The sequence below is a fragment of the Argopecten irradians genome, chromosome 15, assembly GCF_041381155.1.
Source record: "Argopecten irradians isolate NY chromosome 15, Ai_NY, whole genome shotgun sequence".
Lineage (NCBI taxonomy): Eukaryota > Metazoa > Mollusca > Bivalvia > Pectinida > Pectinidae > Argopecten > Argopecten irradians.
This window is the reverse complement of record NC_091148.1, coordinates 3,143,650-3,161,434: the sequence shown is the minus strand read 5'-3', so window position 1 is coordinate 3,161,434 and position 17,785 is coordinate 3,143,650. Positions and strand designations below refer to the sequence as shown.

The 17,785-nt window shown below is 35.5% G+C and overlaps 1 protein-coding gene across 5 annotated transcripts in view; it reads right to left on the bottom strand.

Annotated features, from left to right (window-relative positions):
- Positions 1-7,602: 7,602 nt before the first annotated feature.
- LOC138308489 (uncharacterized) overlaps positions 7,603-17,785 on the bottom strand; it is a 32,650-nt gene continuing 22,467 nt past the window's right edge. For 4 of the 5 annotated variants that reach the window (XM_069249488.1, XM_069249490.1, XM_069249491.1 and 1 more), the window contains 12 exons: positions 16,747-16,840; positions 16,540-16,586; positions 15,956-15,985; positions 14,052-14,702; positions 13,748-13,807; positions 13,361-13,401; positions 13,186-13,225; positions 12,774-12,826; positions 11,317-11,362; positions 10,464-10,520; positions 9,428-9,504; positions 7,603-8,700 (listed from right to left, as the gene is read on the bottom strand). In XM_069249488.1, coding sequence (XP_069105589.1) covers positions 8,683-8,700; positions 9,428-9,504; positions 10,464-10,520; positions 11,317-11,362; positions 12,774-12,826; positions 13,186-13,225; positions 13,361-13,401; positions 13,748-13,807; positions 14,052-14,702; positions 15,956-15,985; positions 16,540-16,586; positions 16,747-16,840 — 1,214 coding nt within the window. In that variant the 3' untranslated portion in view covers positions 7,603-8,682. Of the gene's footprint in view, positions 8,701-9,427; positions 9,505-10,463; positions 10,521-11,316; positions 11,363-12,773; positions 12,827-13,185; positions 13,226-13,360; positions 13,402-13,747; positions 13,808-14,051; positions 14,703-15,955; positions 15,986-16,539; positions 16,587-16,746; positions 16,841-17,785 lie in introns of those variants that run through there. The other variant, XR_011206140.1, reaches the window with a different exon arrangement.

Below are 17,785 nucleotides of genomic sequence, written 5' to 3'. Positions count from 1 at the left end.
CATTTTCGTTTTGATAGGAGTTAGAAGGGTTGGGGCGCCTTGGGGTCATCTCCACGAACTACATTGTCCTCGCACAGGAGGACTCCCACACAGCATACAAAGATATAAATATAATTTTTACCTAATTTATTTCTAGTGATTCCGGTGATGTTGAAGGATTGCAGTAAAAATTTTGAAAGACACCGAAGCAATTAAAATTAAAGGGAACATTCCATTTAGTTATCCACGATGAAAAGAAATGTGAATGAACACTAAATAGAAACTCAGAAGGAAGGACAGAAAGAAAGGCAGAAGGAAGACAGACACTGTGTTATGCTGATAACATTAATTGTAATACCCCATTAAAAATGTTAATCCAAGTTGTAACGATATCGTGTGTCTTTTATATTCCCTTTTGTCGTTTTGTTCATTCTTCCCACCCAAATGCTTAATAATTGCTCAACGGTTTCGTGTTCTAAAACAGGTAAATTGAAAAATGAAAAGAAAAATAACAAATCTTACCAACATAGCCAGTGAGAGAGTTCATGATGAAGCTGTCTTCCTCATCCGTCTTGATTTCAACAAGTCTTGTACCAAGGCCAATGCATCGATCCTAATATTGTATAAAACCAGTACACATGTGGTAGTAAAGCTGATGTTATAGAGAACAATCAACTAAAATTATAACCGAATTCCCTCCGAAATAGCCAATGTGAAAAGAAGAATGACCCCAGGATAAAATATTGTCCGCAACACTGGTTGGCTGGTAAATTATGAATTCAACTGTGGTTTCTGGCGGAAAATACTCCTAGGTAACAATAAAATAAATTGAGAAGGTTAGATTGAAAGGCTCAAATATTAATTTAGATTTTTCAGCGGAAAAAGCAACCGTATCTAAAAGTAACCTTATCTGTTTGTATTGTGTTATACGAGGACTAAATCATCGGTTAATATTAAAAAGAACGACAAAAGTTGATTCAACAGTTCAAAGTTTCTTGATACCGATTCTAAATCGTCATTAACGCCAAGTACAAAAAGTCAATCTGATATTGTTTAATTTCTAAAGTCTAAACATTAAAGTCTTTTGTCTTAACTTTTATAGGATGGGATGGGTGCTCAGTGTAGGCCAGAAGAGGAACTTATTTAAAAGATGACACAATTAGAAACGAAAACTTAATGTAGGACTAGTACGACTAGAATATCACTTCTGTATTTTTATATGTTTAAACTGCAGGGAATGAACACTTATATAATAATTTCACTTAATCTAACACCAAAGTAATGTTTCACCAATCGCGAAGGCTTTTAGTTCATACAATATGTAACGCGATCTGTCATTGGACAGTATAAGTACCATACTGGAAAAGTGGTATACTTATGTGTTCCTCATTCCCCTTCTACCATTGTCCAATAAGAGGCCTTTAATTCTTCCATCTTCAGTAAAATAGATTTTAAGTTAGACTGTAAACTTCAATTCCGTTACTTTACAATGTATGTACATACATTATTGAGTTTTCGTCATTTTCCCCTCAAACAATGTAACATAAACTATTACTTTATATTTCATTTAAAAAATAATCAGAAAATGGATATTGTAAAAGGAGATATATTTAGGAGATAACAATGGTTTGTAGCTTATGGTAATATTTCTTCACTGGTTTTAGTTATATTTATATTTTTTCTCTCAACTCCGAGGAGAGAAAACAGTCATGTCGTCGTTCTGTATTCTGTAGCTCCACCTGAACCATCTGGCAACTTCTTGATTGAGGCTCGACCTCAAGGTGATAGCGAATCAGAGTATAAGAATATTGTAAATCTTCATTTGCCACATGTCTGGCCTGTCCATGAATGTCATACAGCCATGTCATAAATATCATAGGACACATGTGTAATTAAACTATAATGACGTCACTGTAGTTTTGAAGTCATACTATTAATTATTCAGTAGACCGAAACGGCACATACTTATATTTCTATCAATAAATAAAGTTATATGATAAATAACATCTTGCTCTGATGACTATACGATGTGAAATATAAAGTGGTATGGTCTATAATGTTTATGTAAAGTTAGCATTCGCGAAATTATTAAATAATTAAATTAAAATATTAAATTCCCACGTGAATACGTATATAATAGCTCGAAAATCTCCAAATTGTTCCGATCTGTATGGGTATTGCGGATATTGGTCACGTGATACGACTCGGGATGTTCCTATCCATACGGCAATTTTCGATGTTGATCACGTAATGCAATGCGGGTTTCCGATATTACCCGAAAGCTTATAATATGGCGTTGACTGTGGCGGTTCTTTCATTACGTGAAATGTTTCATGTGACATTTACCACTATGTCAATAATATATGAGTATTTTTATTGACCTGAACCATCATAAATTAGTACATAACGTGACTGTTTTCTCGCGTTTTCATTGGTTCAGTCCCCAGTCCCCGTGACTATGGTTTAACGCGCTTTTAATGTCTCATTGACAAAATGACGTCACTGTCGCTATTTGCGATGTTCACTGGCAAACAAGCTGTATGCAGACGACGTTTTGCGAAAAAAAAACCAATAACAAACAAACAAACCAATACGGTTTGGAAACTTGGATGCCGACGAATTTACACAGAAAAACAAACCGAAAAAAAACCTGACCAATTAACAAAATATGCAGTGAGTATTTTCAAAGATTTCTGCCTGAAACAAAATGTATGATACACGCCTCCAACCATGACTTTCTACCATAGACGTGGCCGCATTCGTTCAAATAAATTGTTTTTGTTGCCCGTACATATTGTTTGTCCTATCATATAGTTATTTTCTTCAATCCGTTATGTACTTAAAAACATAATTACCTTCTTTTGAGGGCACTATGGTCTTAGTGTTGTCTTTGGATGGCATAGAACCCTCGCCTCCGGATTTGGTACTATGCCATCCCTCGTCAACACTATATGACCAAAGTGCCCTCATGAGAAGGCTATAATATAAAATAAGCATCCATATTCACGCATTGTATGTTTTATGACAGCTTGTGATGGTGAAAATAACAAGAAATACAACTTAAATATCTAGTTGTTAATATAAATATCTATGTGGAATGAATGAATACGATATTTTGTGAAAAAGTGTGCTATATCAATCTGTAATTAAGTATGATCGATGCGGGGGGTTTGTGGGGTATGACATTATTCCATAAGGGATGTTGTTGTTCGGATGAACTTCAGATACCTATATACAGTTATATAAATAGACGCAGACATCAATTTGCAATCTATGTCCATATCTTAAATATTATGGATGATACGATTTTCAATATGAAGATTGTTGAAAGTTCTTGACTCATCTCAATATTTTACAAGTTTCTATGATGACATTATCGTATTTGGTTATTCCTTCCTTCTAGACGGACGACCCTCCTATCCCATGGTGGCCTGCAGCGGACTCGCAATCTGATTAAAAAAATATCTTATAACACTCCGTTCAATAGAGGATCTGACAATATCCGATTAAGGGTCATGTACGAATGACCTTTATACCACGTGTAATTCATTCAAATACATTTTCTGCACGCTGCTATATGAATTGACAACGCCATTTCGCCCCAAAATACGTATATGATTAGCTTTTTGAGCTCTTTGGGCGAGATGACATTTGATTGGCCATTTTAAAAGGTCACCTGGACATGTAATGGGATTTTCTCAGATCCTCTTATCCAACGTAGTGATAACAAGCATCTGTATTTCAATCAGATTGGCGGACTCGGTAAAGAACATCGTCTTCTTCTCCGTCTTGCTTTTCCTTTGCTTCATCTCTGAGTATATTTTCTCTTTCTCGCTCACATTTCGTTAAGTCGTTCCTAATGTATATCGAAGAGTGTTTTCTGTTAGATTTTAAGTTTCGAATCTTTACAGTTCAACGTAATCAAAATAGGCCTGTTGGAATTCACTTCGTTTTCTCTAAATGGTTTGCCCAGTTAGTGTTAGTCTAATTACCTTTTCAACTTTCCCGTGTTCTGGTGATTCTACTCTACATGCTGATTAACGTTCCTTTATTTCTTCTGTATTGGCCTTTATCATTTCGTTCGTTTTCCTTTGACGTTGTTCACCAATCCCGAAAATAACTTCTTTTTTTATTTATTTTTTTTTATTCTTTTCTTAAGTTTCCGATATTTATGGTGTCTGTTTTTTTGCCGTAGATACGGAACAGTTTTCTTGTATTTGTGGTAGCTTATCCTGTATAGCTTCCAATCTGATTTTCCGAACATCGGTTTCCTTACATTCTAATTCCACTAATAAATGTTCAAACTCACTGATACGGGATTCGTAAAGTGTCATTATATCTTTACATCGCTCCTTTTTTTTTACGATCCATCAAAATACTTTTCTCTATTACAACTAAACATGAGGTACAGAAGCACATGCAGTCAGATGTGGACAAAATCTTGAATTGTCGATCTGCCATCTCAAGACAGCTGGTACGAAAATGCCCTTTACAACGGCAGCAGTTTATTTGTTTATCCTCACTTCCGTACACACGTTATAATGCCATTGTTTTCATTGGAGATAGAACAAGATTGGAATGCTTACATTCCCCTAGGTCCCCGATGCGACCTTGCATACTTTTTTTTTTTTTTCTTGCTTGAGTTTTACGGCCCATCGACAAATAAGGTCATTTAAGCAGGCAATTATATCAGGATATAAACAAAAGTGCATATTAAAAGAGCAGGATAATACAAAAAACAAGTAAAAACTAAAACACAAATTGTAAATGTGATTTAATAAAAAAGAGTTGCATAGGATAAAACAGTTTTGGCTAAAACACATGAGAAGACTCATGCACAATGTTGATGAAACGATGATTGTTGCCTTGATATGATGATAAGATGAGAAAACGTTCAAATTTTGTAAAATAAAAATGCCGATTTCTTAGAGATAGTTGAAAATAAGATTATGTCTCACGACATAGAACTACGAACATGTCGGAGACATTGTAATACTTATCTCGTATGTGTTTAAAATCAATACAGTGCACTAAAATATGTTCCACTGTGAGAGGAGAATTCATGCATGGCATGTAGGAGGATCCTTCCCTCTAATAGATAGGAATGTGTAAAATATGATCGGAGCCGAGAGAGAACAACTTCCCCTCTGTGGTCTCTCCGACTGGACAGTCTTGGATTAAGTGCAGGTTGTATTTTAAACAGTTTTTTGTTTGTTTCGGTAGACCACCTTTGTTGCCAATGGTGTTTAATGGAATTGACTGAATTGAAGATTTGATGTCGGTGTAAGGTAGTTTCAAATCTGTTTGTGCTAGGCGAAGAGCAGTCTTACCTGCGTTATCGGCCTTTTCATTCCCCTCTATACCCACATGGCTGGATAAGTAATTTGAGTTTTAGAAGTTATTGGAAATATTCGGATCGAAAGATTTTGGATTAATGTGTTTCTAGGGTTTCTTGATTTCAAAGCCTGAAGAACCGAAAGAGAGTCGGAACAGATGATTGCCTTTTCGATGCGGTGTTCTTCGATATGGTCAAGCGATAGACCGATAGTACATGCTTTCGCAAAGTAAATGGAGGCAACATCCGGGATTCGGATAGAGGAGCAATGATTAGATGTACAGCATGCTGCCGCAACATTATCACCATCTTTTGAGCCGTCAGTGTAGATCTGAACATGGTCAGGTAAAGCCCTAATGCACTCCCAAAAGGAGGATTTGTGTTCTTTGGGTAATGCACTGAATTTTGCCCTCTCATGTAGAGATAAATTGATATCAGGCGTTTGAATGAGCCATGGTGGTACATCCGATACGGTGTACTCGTCAATGGTGTCGAAATTTATATTTAGTTCCTGCAAAAATTTTGAAATCTTATTCAAGGTCACAGGGGTCAAAAAAGGCTAAAATCGTTAAACGATTTCTTGTGAATAGCGAAGAAGTCTAGAAACATGATATTCAGTCTGTAGCATGTTGAGATAAAGGGCTACCAAGTTTGTTCAGGTGAATAACCTTTACCTACTTGTAAGGTCAACTGGTTCGGAAACTACAGCTTCAAAGAAGGAAATACTTGTATTGCCTTAAGTGTTAGCCACTACTGCATCGAATATGTTGGGGGTTTTGTTGCCAATAGTCAGATGACCGTTAATGTCCTGTTGTTGGTGATAATGAGCATATGTTTATTTGTTTGATTCATTAACGTCCTAGTAACAGCCAGGGTCGTGTAAGGTCGGCCACCCATGTATGTTGTGTGTGTTGTGTATGAATTGTGTGGTATGTGTTTATTGTGATGTGTAAATAAATAGATATCAAATTAAGATTTCTTTTGTTATTTATATTCCATTTTATTATTATTTTTTATTTACTTATTATATTTTGATTTGAAAACATCCGATTTTTCAAGTTGACTCAATAAATTATAATAAAAAACATTGAATATTTAGAATTTCTTATTTTCATCCCACATAAAAAACATCAACAAAAAAAAAGAAATGCTTGATGTACCAAATATTGTTGTGATATCCAATCTATAAACATTCATGTGTGCGACAGAAGATATATCGCACTCTACTGAAACATTTTTAAAAGATTTTCTATACAACCTAAAAGCCAAAGTCAATTGCACAGCAACAGTATATGAGTCTCTTTAAGCATTATGATATTTTTATTTCATTAAATAATAATATTAATATATTCATTTATTTCTATCATTTTTTGCATCCTTTCTGTCAATAAATAAATTCGTTCATTTTTCTCAATGAACAATATTCGTTACTTTTTTCACAATCCGATTAAAATACAGATCCTTGTTACCACTAATAAGAGGATCTGACCCCATCCCATTAGGGATCATGTCCAGGTGACCTTTGGAAATGCCCAATCAAATTACTGCCTGCAGAATCTTAAAGTGAATTTCAGGGGACAAAATGGTTTGAAAAGGTGTCAGAATTATATTCGGTTACATCCCGCCAAAAACACTGCAAATCTTATTATATATGTATCAGGAAAGAAATGTTGTTTTCAATTGATCTAGTAAGGTGTAGAAAATGACCTTCATAAGATCTGAAGTACATTGTTTGTACAGGTCTTATAAAGGTCATCCGAACATGACCCCTTACGGATGTTGTCAATTCCTCTATTGAACGAAGCGGTTATAAGGATCTGTATTTTAATCAGATTGCTTTCTATTTTGTTTGTTTGTTTTTATTCATTAACGTCCTATTAACAGCTATGGTCATGCAAGGACGGCCTCTCGTGTATGTGGTGTGTTTGCGTGTTTGTTGTGCAAGGTGCGTGTTTTGGGAGACTGCGGTATATTCATGTTGTGTCTTCTTGTATAGTGGAACTGTTGCCCTTTTTATAGTGCTATATCACTGAAGCATGTCACCGAAGACACCAAGCAACACACCCCACCCGGTCACATTATACTGACAACGGGCGAACCAGTCGTCCCACTCCCTGTATGCTGAACGCTAAGCAGGAACAGAGACTACCACTTTTAAAGACTTTGGGGTGTCTCGGCCAGGGGACAGAACCCAGAGCCTTCCTCACAGGGGCGAATGCTCAAAGATTGCTTTCTATCAATGAATACACCTATTAATATTCTATCAATAAACAATATCCATTCCTTGCTCTCAATGAGTATATTGATTTATTTCTATCAATGAGTAATACTATTTTCAGGAATAAACAATATGCATTCTTTCATGAAGAAAAAAAAAACAATAAACTTTCATTTAATTAAAATATTCATTCATTTTCCTCCTTGAACAATATCTGTTTTATCAATGAATGTATTTGTTCTTTCCATCAATAAACACTACACTATCGTCATAAATTCATTTTGCTCTTCACACCACCTGATGAAAGGAGAGCCTCTATTCACTCTGTTCATTTATAGCAAATTTACTAAATTCAATGTGCACTAACCCATCTACTTTTGAATGGCTATAGAAATTACATACAGATGATTTTTTTTTTGATTTGTATCTGTATTCAGTACCATTTTAATGTAATCCATAATTGTATATGCCACGTGTACATAGGTGTGCTCTTTATTTAGCTTTTCAACAACATGTAACGCTTTTCATAATCTATGCAAAGTTTCTATTCACTACAAGACACTCAAGTTCAAATGCAGATGGGACGTGACCATTGCATGGAACAACCAACAAAAGTCTATATTGATGAGATCACAAAGTAAATCTGACATCATATAAGATTGGCAGTGATATCATCAACAACGTCTCTTCGTAGATTGATTCAATGCTTATTGCATAGTTCGAGAATAACGCATTCCTGAACACGTCATTGTAATACGAATAGTCATATGTGCTGTTTAATTCAAATATTTGTTCTTTAATCTTATTTTTCTCGATGTTTATCAACAACACATGATGTTTATCTATCAAACTTGAATATTGGAGACGTCATTAATAAATGACATGTCTATTTTGTACCCCATCTTTGTTGTTTAGTTCAAATATTTGTTCTCCAATCTTATTGTTATTGATGTTTATCTATAAACACATAATGTTATCTATCAAACTGGTATCTTGGAGAAGTCATTAATAAATGACGTTAACAACAAATATTGTCTCCATTATTATTCCGTTGAATACAGCAAACATAGCTTCGGTCACTTTGCTCCATGTTACGAAACCGAGATGACATAAATTTAAATATGAAAGACCGATGAGCAGGTTCTCGTCGTTAAGGTTCCTCTTCACACTGAAATTAACACAAACATCAATCACAGAATTGTAAATTACAGATTGCATGTAATTAATCAAGAAGATAACACAATTTGTTTAATTAATTAACGTCCTACTAACAGCCAGGTCATGTAAGGACAGCCTGCCATATCTGTAGTGTGTTTGAAGTACGCGTTGCGTGTTTTGGGAGACTGCGGTCTATTTGTATATATGCATGTGTTCTTGTATAGTGGAACTCGTGTCCTTTTTCATTGTGTTATATCACTGAAGCATGTTGACGACAAAACACAATACATTATACTTTTTCATACTATTTTAAAAAAAAAAATAAGAAGACAAGTGGCTTACTATAAACCAATTTAAACAAAATATCAATTGGGATAGCAAGAATGAATAGAGGAAAATAAAATGATGGGAAAGTCTCATAAGGGTAGGAGTTCAACATGTCATCAATGGCAACTCTCATTGTTATTGATAGCTCAAGTTTGAATTTGTTCAGCTTCCTATCCAATGACCATGGCTTAGAAAAGTGATCGGAGAAAAACCACCGACCTACGGACTGTACTTGTCAGCTTCCACACAGAGGTGAATGTCCTATGATAATATAACAGTACCTCTTAACGAATAGACGTCTAAGTGTAAATATAACTAAGGATCTACCAGGGAACATTTTAGATACAGAAAGAAGAAAAACCACAAAGCTTTTGATACTCAGAATAATTAAGTAAACAGAAATGACATACTGTCTCCGGCTCATCTGAATCATCTTCTACCACTGGAACTCCTCGAAATTCATGACTTGTGTTGTTTCCAGTTCGACCTGCGGCAGTTAATCTTAAGTTATTTTCAAAATGTCAACATAGTAAAAGCATTCGAATAGGTCTCATATTGTAGACTTTTCACAAAAGTCGTAGTACTATACATTTCGAAGTTACACGGATAGAATTAACATTTTATATACGCGTATTCGCTTTTGAATATGACAATAGTGTTTATATAAGATATCCGGTGTACAGATGTTGTACAGTGCTCAAAGAACCACGTGCATGTTTATGTCAGACATCACTGTATTGCTCTGTTCTAATCTGATACTAGCAAACGAAATACGGATAGTTAGCAAACACTTAAAATTCATACGTTTGCCGTTACCTAATTTTATAACGAGACGTCCCTGTTTCGAGACTATTCCGCTCATTTCTGTCGGATTCTAACCGATTCATGTATAACTTTACTTCAGTCCTTGATCCCACTTCCTATGAAAAGCAAAATCATGTACTGCAATGCTAGTGTTGCCATGCGGGCTGTTTGGACCTTAGCATGTTGTTTTCAAATTAATTTCCCCAATTTTACCTCACTTAATGGCGACCTCACCGACAGCAGGTAATCAACCACTTCTTACTAAGAATGGCGACAAGCGAATGTAAATGATCCTTGGAAAACCTCCCTAAGGTGGCTGTTATACCTACCGATTCTAAATGAGCAATGAATTTGCAGTAGAGACACCGATAGAAATGCAAACATATTTAATGAGTTGGTTTTGTGTAATAGATTAACGTTTTATTAACAGCCAATGTCATTTTAAGTTACGTGTGCCGTATTTTCATACTCACGAATCAAGTACAGTTACGAGCTGATAATATGGTACATCCATCGGCCAGTCCACGAAGCCAAAATTGTTATCTACAATTTCATTTCACATTTTTACAGTGTAATGAATAAAAGTGATTGATGCAGGTATGTTTTCGTCTTATAAATATTGTAGCACGCATTTTTACTTACTATAGATTTGTTCGCCTTGTAGGTAAACAGGACCATTTGACATAGGTAAAGGTTGCCCTGAAAAGTAAAATACATATTTGAAATTTATTAATGTATTTTGACCCATGAGTTACTTTACCATGGGTTTAATTTATGAAATGGTTATCACCTTCCTATTAAGAGCCAGGGTCATTTAGTGTTGCAACGTGTGAATGTTTTGGGAGGCTGTGGTATATTCTTGATCGTATCAAACTGCCATACTACACTGGTTATCTATAACAATGCATCTTATGCATCGCGTTATTAAGAACCGACAGAAAAAAACTTCATAATTAAAACTTCATAATTAAAACTAAGAAATATGAAGTTACGACACAAAAGCAGATGAATGTGTCATAATTCTAAATCGTAGTTTAAAATTTTTATTTGTTTGTTTGATTAACGTTCTATTAACAGCCAGGGTCATGTAAGGACGGCCTCCCATGTATGCGGTATGTAGCGTGTATGTAGTGCGAGTCTGTTTTGGGAGACTGTGGTATATTCTTGTTGTGTCTTCTGATATAGTGGAACTCTTTTTAAACTGCTATATCACTGAAATGCTGCTGAAGAAGACACCAATCAACACACCCCATCCGGTCTCATTATACTGACAACGGGCGAACCAGTAGTCCCACACACTCATTGCTGTTCGCTAACCAGGAGCAAAACTACCACTTTTATAGACTTTGGTGTGTCTTGGCTTGGGAGACAAAACCCAAAGCCTACCTCACAGGGCGAGCGCTCAACAGAAGGCCAGATGTAAGACAGTGTCAAGGAAGATGATTGAAGAAGAAAGCTTAATAGGAAAAAGAGAATAAATAAGATGACTACTTACCTCTAGGGTCGATGTCTGATAGTCTCCCGTCACTACCACCATCGCTCTACAAACATAGAAATCAAACTTAACAATTGACAATTCGGTCTAAGAGTACATTACATTTGCACATATATCGGAACAACCCAGCTCTAATGGAAGTAGATAGTTGAATTACTGTGATATGTCAGAAAAGCCCACTGTGGTGAAATGTGTGAAATGTTCAAACTCGCTCGTTGTCCGTCATTACACGCTGTGGCCGGGCGTCTTGTATGCCGAACCCTGGCCCTGACCATGGCCAGTGGAGTAAAGCAACTTTTGTCTAGACGTACTCATATCGTTCTAACATTAGTGTGTATATCTTCTTTAGAGGTGCAATTCCATCAACTCTTCGGTGGTTATGTATTGCATTTGTTTAAAGTGAACAGTCGGGCAAGGATGGCTGAAGTTGGTAAAATGGTGTGAATGTATCCAGTATTATTTCTTATGAAATAGAAAAATAAAATCTCTCGTCAAAATCTGTCTGCGTACACAAAAAATCAGTTTAAAGTATGGGAATTCTAAAACGTCCTCCCGGCTCACTATGTCTGTGGTTACATTTCCACGCAGCCTCGCTTTCAACTTTTCTTTACTTTAATGGTCAGAACTGGGAAACTAAGCAGAACTTGACCGTCCTATTAATATGTGAGAACTTTTGGAAGGCCAATGAACGCATTTAGACTGGTTTTCTTTGCCCGACTATTCACTTTAACTTCCGTGAATTTGACTCGGGTGTGGGTACAGTGTACATATTATACCAGCTTAATGGTATTACTATACGATTGGGAATCTCAACGGTGTCAATTAAAACACTTAACAAAGTCATGGAATTTGTCAATATTTTTGTTACATGTTCCATAAGGAATGTAAAACAATACATTTATGCCATATTTAGTTTCACTGAAGTGTTGTTTTAAAGATTAAAAAAGATGAAACAAGCATTAAAACAATATTACTGAAAATCTCTAAATTGAGGTATGCTTTGTTTGGTTATTTCAACAGTAATAACGATATTAGGGGTTTTGTTACATTTTAATTTGTGAAGAAACCATTTACATCTAGCAATCAATCTATTCGTTTTTATTAGTTTATCATCCTATTAACAGCCAGGGTCATGTATGAACGTGCCAGTTTGAGAGTGGAGGAAAGCCGGAGTACCTGGAAAAAAACAACCGACCAGCAGTCAGTACCTGACAACTGCCCCACATGGGATTCGAACTCGTGACCCCAAAAAATGGAGGGCTTGTGGTAATATGTCGAGACATCTTTTTTTTTTCGGTCACCGCGTCGAGACATCTTAACCACTCGGTCACCGCGGCCTGGATTTTTAACAGTCAGCTTCTATTCATTTATTGTACACAGCCCTTCACTCAAGAAACACAATTAGCATCCATGAAACGCAGTATTTTTAATTAATTTGCTGAATAATTTTAACATACCGAAGATAAAGTATATCGCTCCAACTCTGCATTAGCCAGACATATCAGGGCGGCTGAAAGTAAATAAATTTTGTTCAATAAGGTATTGTTTTATGTCAAACTGTCTCATTTTAATTACTGAAACAATAGTCCATATGTTTTAATCATGTTTTATTTTATTTATGATATTTCATTTGTTAATTATCAATTGAATTTAAAAACAAAGCATAAACAGTCAATATCTTGGAATTTGAAAATTTATAAGACTACCAAAAACTCCAAAATGCATTCCATGTAAGATAAGATATTGCCTGTGTTACATGAGGGTGTAGCTAATAGTTGTATTCAACTTTTAGGGTCAAACACTTTTGTATCCCCTTCACAAGAGCTAACCACATTTTATATAATCATAAACGTGGTAATACAAAGATACCTGTGGCATTTTTGTTATCTTCACTTTCACTACTTGAGCTCTGTAAAATGTAAATAAATTTAATTTCAAAATACATACATATGTTGAATATCAGTGTATCACTTAACAGATTTATGAAGAAAAAAAAAGAAAAAATAAATATTTTTTGAGAATAACAAATTCTAACATCACTTACCATATGTTTCTCTAACTCTTGACTAAGTCTCTTAACCAGACCTGAAAACATGCATATATGTTTTTATCGCAATTCAATATGAAATCTAAATCAAACGATTACATTCATTTATTAATTTCATTCTATATAAACTAATATCGACTTACTTTATTCTTCCATTCATATTTATATCAAGTTAAATTTGAAGACAAAGTAATTAAAATTATATTATCGTGGTTTTTTCCCTTTTTCTTGTTTTTTTTTAAACTGGAATTATGATATTAATAATGGACGGTTTTCTGGAATGATAGTTGTACAAATGTATATTTATCAGCGATTTCAACAATTGCGTTTTGTTATTTTCTTATGTGTGCAGTAAGGGCGACAACTGGACATTGAATGGTTTACCTGGCATGTTTGGTCCAGGGATTCCCAACTTGTACTGACCAATTGATCGTTTAAGTATATCTTAGAAAGATCAGAAATGATTGCATTATAAGTAAATCAGACAAAATTCATTGTAAAAATTCAAATAACGGTAAACCAAATCCACTAATTGTCACTATTACTATTGAACTCCGAAGTTCTACAACACTTTTTATCAATACATAACATTAAAGAATCAATAAGATAATTAACGATTCATTAATTCTGAATCTTCTGGACTATCAACAATATTGTCCCTTTAATATCTTAACATGTCCATATTTACCTAAATGGCGAATGATCATGTTCGTATTGCTTACTGACTTCTTCGAATCAGTCTCCATTTGTCTTCGAATAGTTAAGGATTGTAGTTGAATTTCAGTTTTTACGTTCTTTTCCGATTTCCGAAATGACTCTTCTCCAACAAACGTCTTTTGCGTCGCTTCTATAATATCCAATTTATCTCTCATACTAGCTAGGTCAGTACTAATTCGGTCGAGATCATTTCCTAGTTCTGCTACTTTTTGACGAGTTTCTTTCATTTCTTTAGTCTGGTCAGAGATGTTGTCCTTAAGCGTCGACGTAAACTTTTTTTGTAAATTCATATCGTGTTCTATGGCTGTTGATTTTATTTCATGTTCGTTCAATCTTCCGGTCATTATAATTATAGAAGATTTATGATCATCGAATTTATCAAAAAGTATTATAATATTGTTTCTTTCCGTGGTAATATCCTTTTCCAATTTCCGCCGCGTTTCTCCTAACATCCCAATGCATGTATTGACTTCGTCGGTATTGTTATCTATGTTAGCCTGAAGAACAGTATTTTGATGATCAATTCGAGTTTGATTTTGTAATGCTAAATTCGCGATATCCTCCATAGATAGATGGCGTTTGCTTTCTTGAGATGTAGTTTGCATTGGCGTGATCCATTTATCTAGTAGAAAATGAAAATAGGGGAAAAAAGTAAATCCTGTGTTACTAACGCCCTTGAAATTAAAACGAAGATTTGTTTATTTGATTAATTAACGTTCTATTAACAGCTATAGCCATGTAAGGACGGCCTCCGATGTATGCGGTGTGTCGCGTCTATATTCATGTTGTGTCTTCTGGTATAGTGGAACTGTTGTCCTTTTTATAGTGCTATATCACTGAAGCGTGCCGCCAAAGACACCAAGCAACACACCCCACCCGGTCACATTATACTGACGAACCAGTCGTCCCACTCCCTGTATGCTGAGCGCTAAGCAGGAGCAGAAACTACCAATTTTATAGACTTTGGTGTGTCTCGGCCAGGGACAGAATCCAGAACCTTCCTCACAGCAGCGAACGCTCAACTCAATGCCAAAATTGAGGCGGTGCCAAGGGAGGCATTAGGAAAGATAAAGTCAGTTAGGAAGAAGAGAAAAGATAAGTCCTAAATTTAGTCGCCTTTTACGATCATGAAATCGGGACAGCAGGTACAATTCTACGATATTTTCTGTGTCCCGCCTGGCCATTTCAAAACTTTGATTTTTTCATTATATTGAGACCTATTGTAACATTATCAATATTTGTTCTTGTTAGGCTTATGAACAGTATGGATTCTTTAGTTGAGATAAAGGGGATATTAAGAAACTGGTCAGAGATCTGGAATTCTCTACATTCCCGTAAAACATGAAAAGTGAGGATCATTGAAGGACGGCCTCCCGTATATCTGGTGTGTAACGTGCGAGGTTTGGGGAGTCGTGTTGTGTATCGTCTGATATAGTGGAACTTTTGCCGTTTTCAAAGTATTTGCCTTTGTATCAAAACAATATGGCTTGGAAATATTTTTTGTCTGTTTGTTGTCGCTTTATTATTATCATAATTAAAAATAATAATGATAAAAAACAACGTATAAGGACCACGCAGCTGAGGTCTCTTACAATGGAACCGTGATCGTTGCCCATTGCCAGTATGTGATCGGGTTGGTGCGTTTGCTTCAGTAAGATAGCACTTTAAAAGGGCAAAATTCAGTAAGATAGCACTTTAAAAGGGCAAGCGTTTAAGAGAGACAAAATACAAATATACCGTAACCTCATAAAATATAGATATTCACAAGGCGGTACTTAAAGATTGTAAATGAAGCGTTAAACTTAGCTTACCCTAAACGGAAATGAAAATATATTATGGTATCAAAACTTGTTTGTATGATTTTAAACCACTTACATTTTTCCATCGTACTCTGTATACAATATGCTGAAAAAATACAAAAGATGTAGTGGGGAAAAAAACCACAACCGCGTATAAATCTTCTGTACATAACGAATTATAATTCAATTTTACTTGTAACGAGCATTTCCATTGGCTTAAAAATTTACTTTATCAGCCCATAAAGGAAAAAAGGTTGAGATGACGGCATTATGATATCATGGACAAAAGAGTCCCAAAATGAATTTTGAATATTGAAGAGATTATCTTTAGTGAATTGAATTATAAGGATTAATTTGAACAGCTTTTACATGTTATGGAGATATAACACAAAAATCTGAGTGTACTCGCATCATAAACCGCTTCTCGGTTTATTTAGACTACACTCAGATTTTTGTGTTATATCTCCATAACATAAAAAATCTATTCAAGTTAATCCTTAAATATGCAAAACACAGTATCTAATTTGACTAATAGCTATTCAAGACAATAAAATAAAAGCTTAGACAATTTCTCTATTAATGAATATACAAAGAAGAATTTTTCATTTTTCTACAAATCAATTTGCGAATGCTTTGCGAAAGATAAAACGTGATACTTACGTATGTGTAGAGATAATAAAACAGCTAGAAGTCCCCATAGTATTATTCTACGAAAAAAATGTTATTGAAAATATTAAATTCTTCGAAAAATGTGTGAGGTAATTGAGAATTCAGTCAATGCAACTTTTCTATTTCAAAATGGTTTTTTGTTACCGTTTACCTGAGGATTTGATTGTACTAGATGTACGTTTATAAAACTTGACTTACTGATGTTCATGTTCCTCTAACAACTGATGGGCGACTTCCTCCCATGATGAAAACTCAGTCTTCTCATATTTTTCGTCATCAGTTTTCCCATCGTCTGAATAAAGCCAATAATAACAAGAGGCCCATGGGCCTTAACGGTCCTCTGACAAAACAGTCACAGTATAAAGTAGTGGTTAAAAATGTATATAAGCAATACAAAGATCATCTTAGTTTAATATGAAAGTTTCTGAAATAAGTAAAGGTCATTTGTTAATCCCCGCCACTTTGTCCCTAAGAGTGAAATCTGGTTCATATATATAAAATATGAGTATGGTTGTTATTCACTCAAGTGTTAAGGAGAAGTATGATTTTAAAGCCAAATTTCAGTCAAATTACCCCTTCTGAGCCCCGCTCCTCTGTCCCCAGTCGTCGGACCTAACTAGTTTATATAAAATATGATTACCCTTTCTCCAATGATGTTTTACACCAAATATGGATTTAATCCACTCAAGGGTAAAGAAGGAGTAGGATTTAATGCCAAATTTTATCAAAATTCCCCCTTCCGAGTTTGTTTGTTTGATTAATTAACGTCCTAAAACAGCTATGGTCATGTAAGGACGGCTCCCATGTATGCGGTGTGTTGCGTGTATGTTGTGCGAGGTGCGTGTTTTGGGAGGCTGCGGTATATTCATGTAGTGTCTTCTTGTGTAGTGGAACTGTTGCCCTTTTTATAGTGCTATATCACTAAAACATGCCGCCGAAGACACCAAGCAACACACCCCACCCGGTCACATTATACTGACAACGGGCGAACCAGTCGTCCCACTCCCTGTATGCTGAGCGCTAAGCAGGAGCAGAGACTACCACTTTTATAGACTTTGGTGTGTCTCGGCCAGGGGACAGAACCCAGAGCCTTCCTCACAGGGGCGAACGCTCAACTCAAGGCCAAAGGAGAGGAGGTGCCAAGGGAGGCATTAGGAAAGATAAAGTCAGTTAGGAAGAAGAGAAAAGAGCCCTGCCCCTCAACTCGTTTATATAAAATATGATTGTCCTTTCCCAA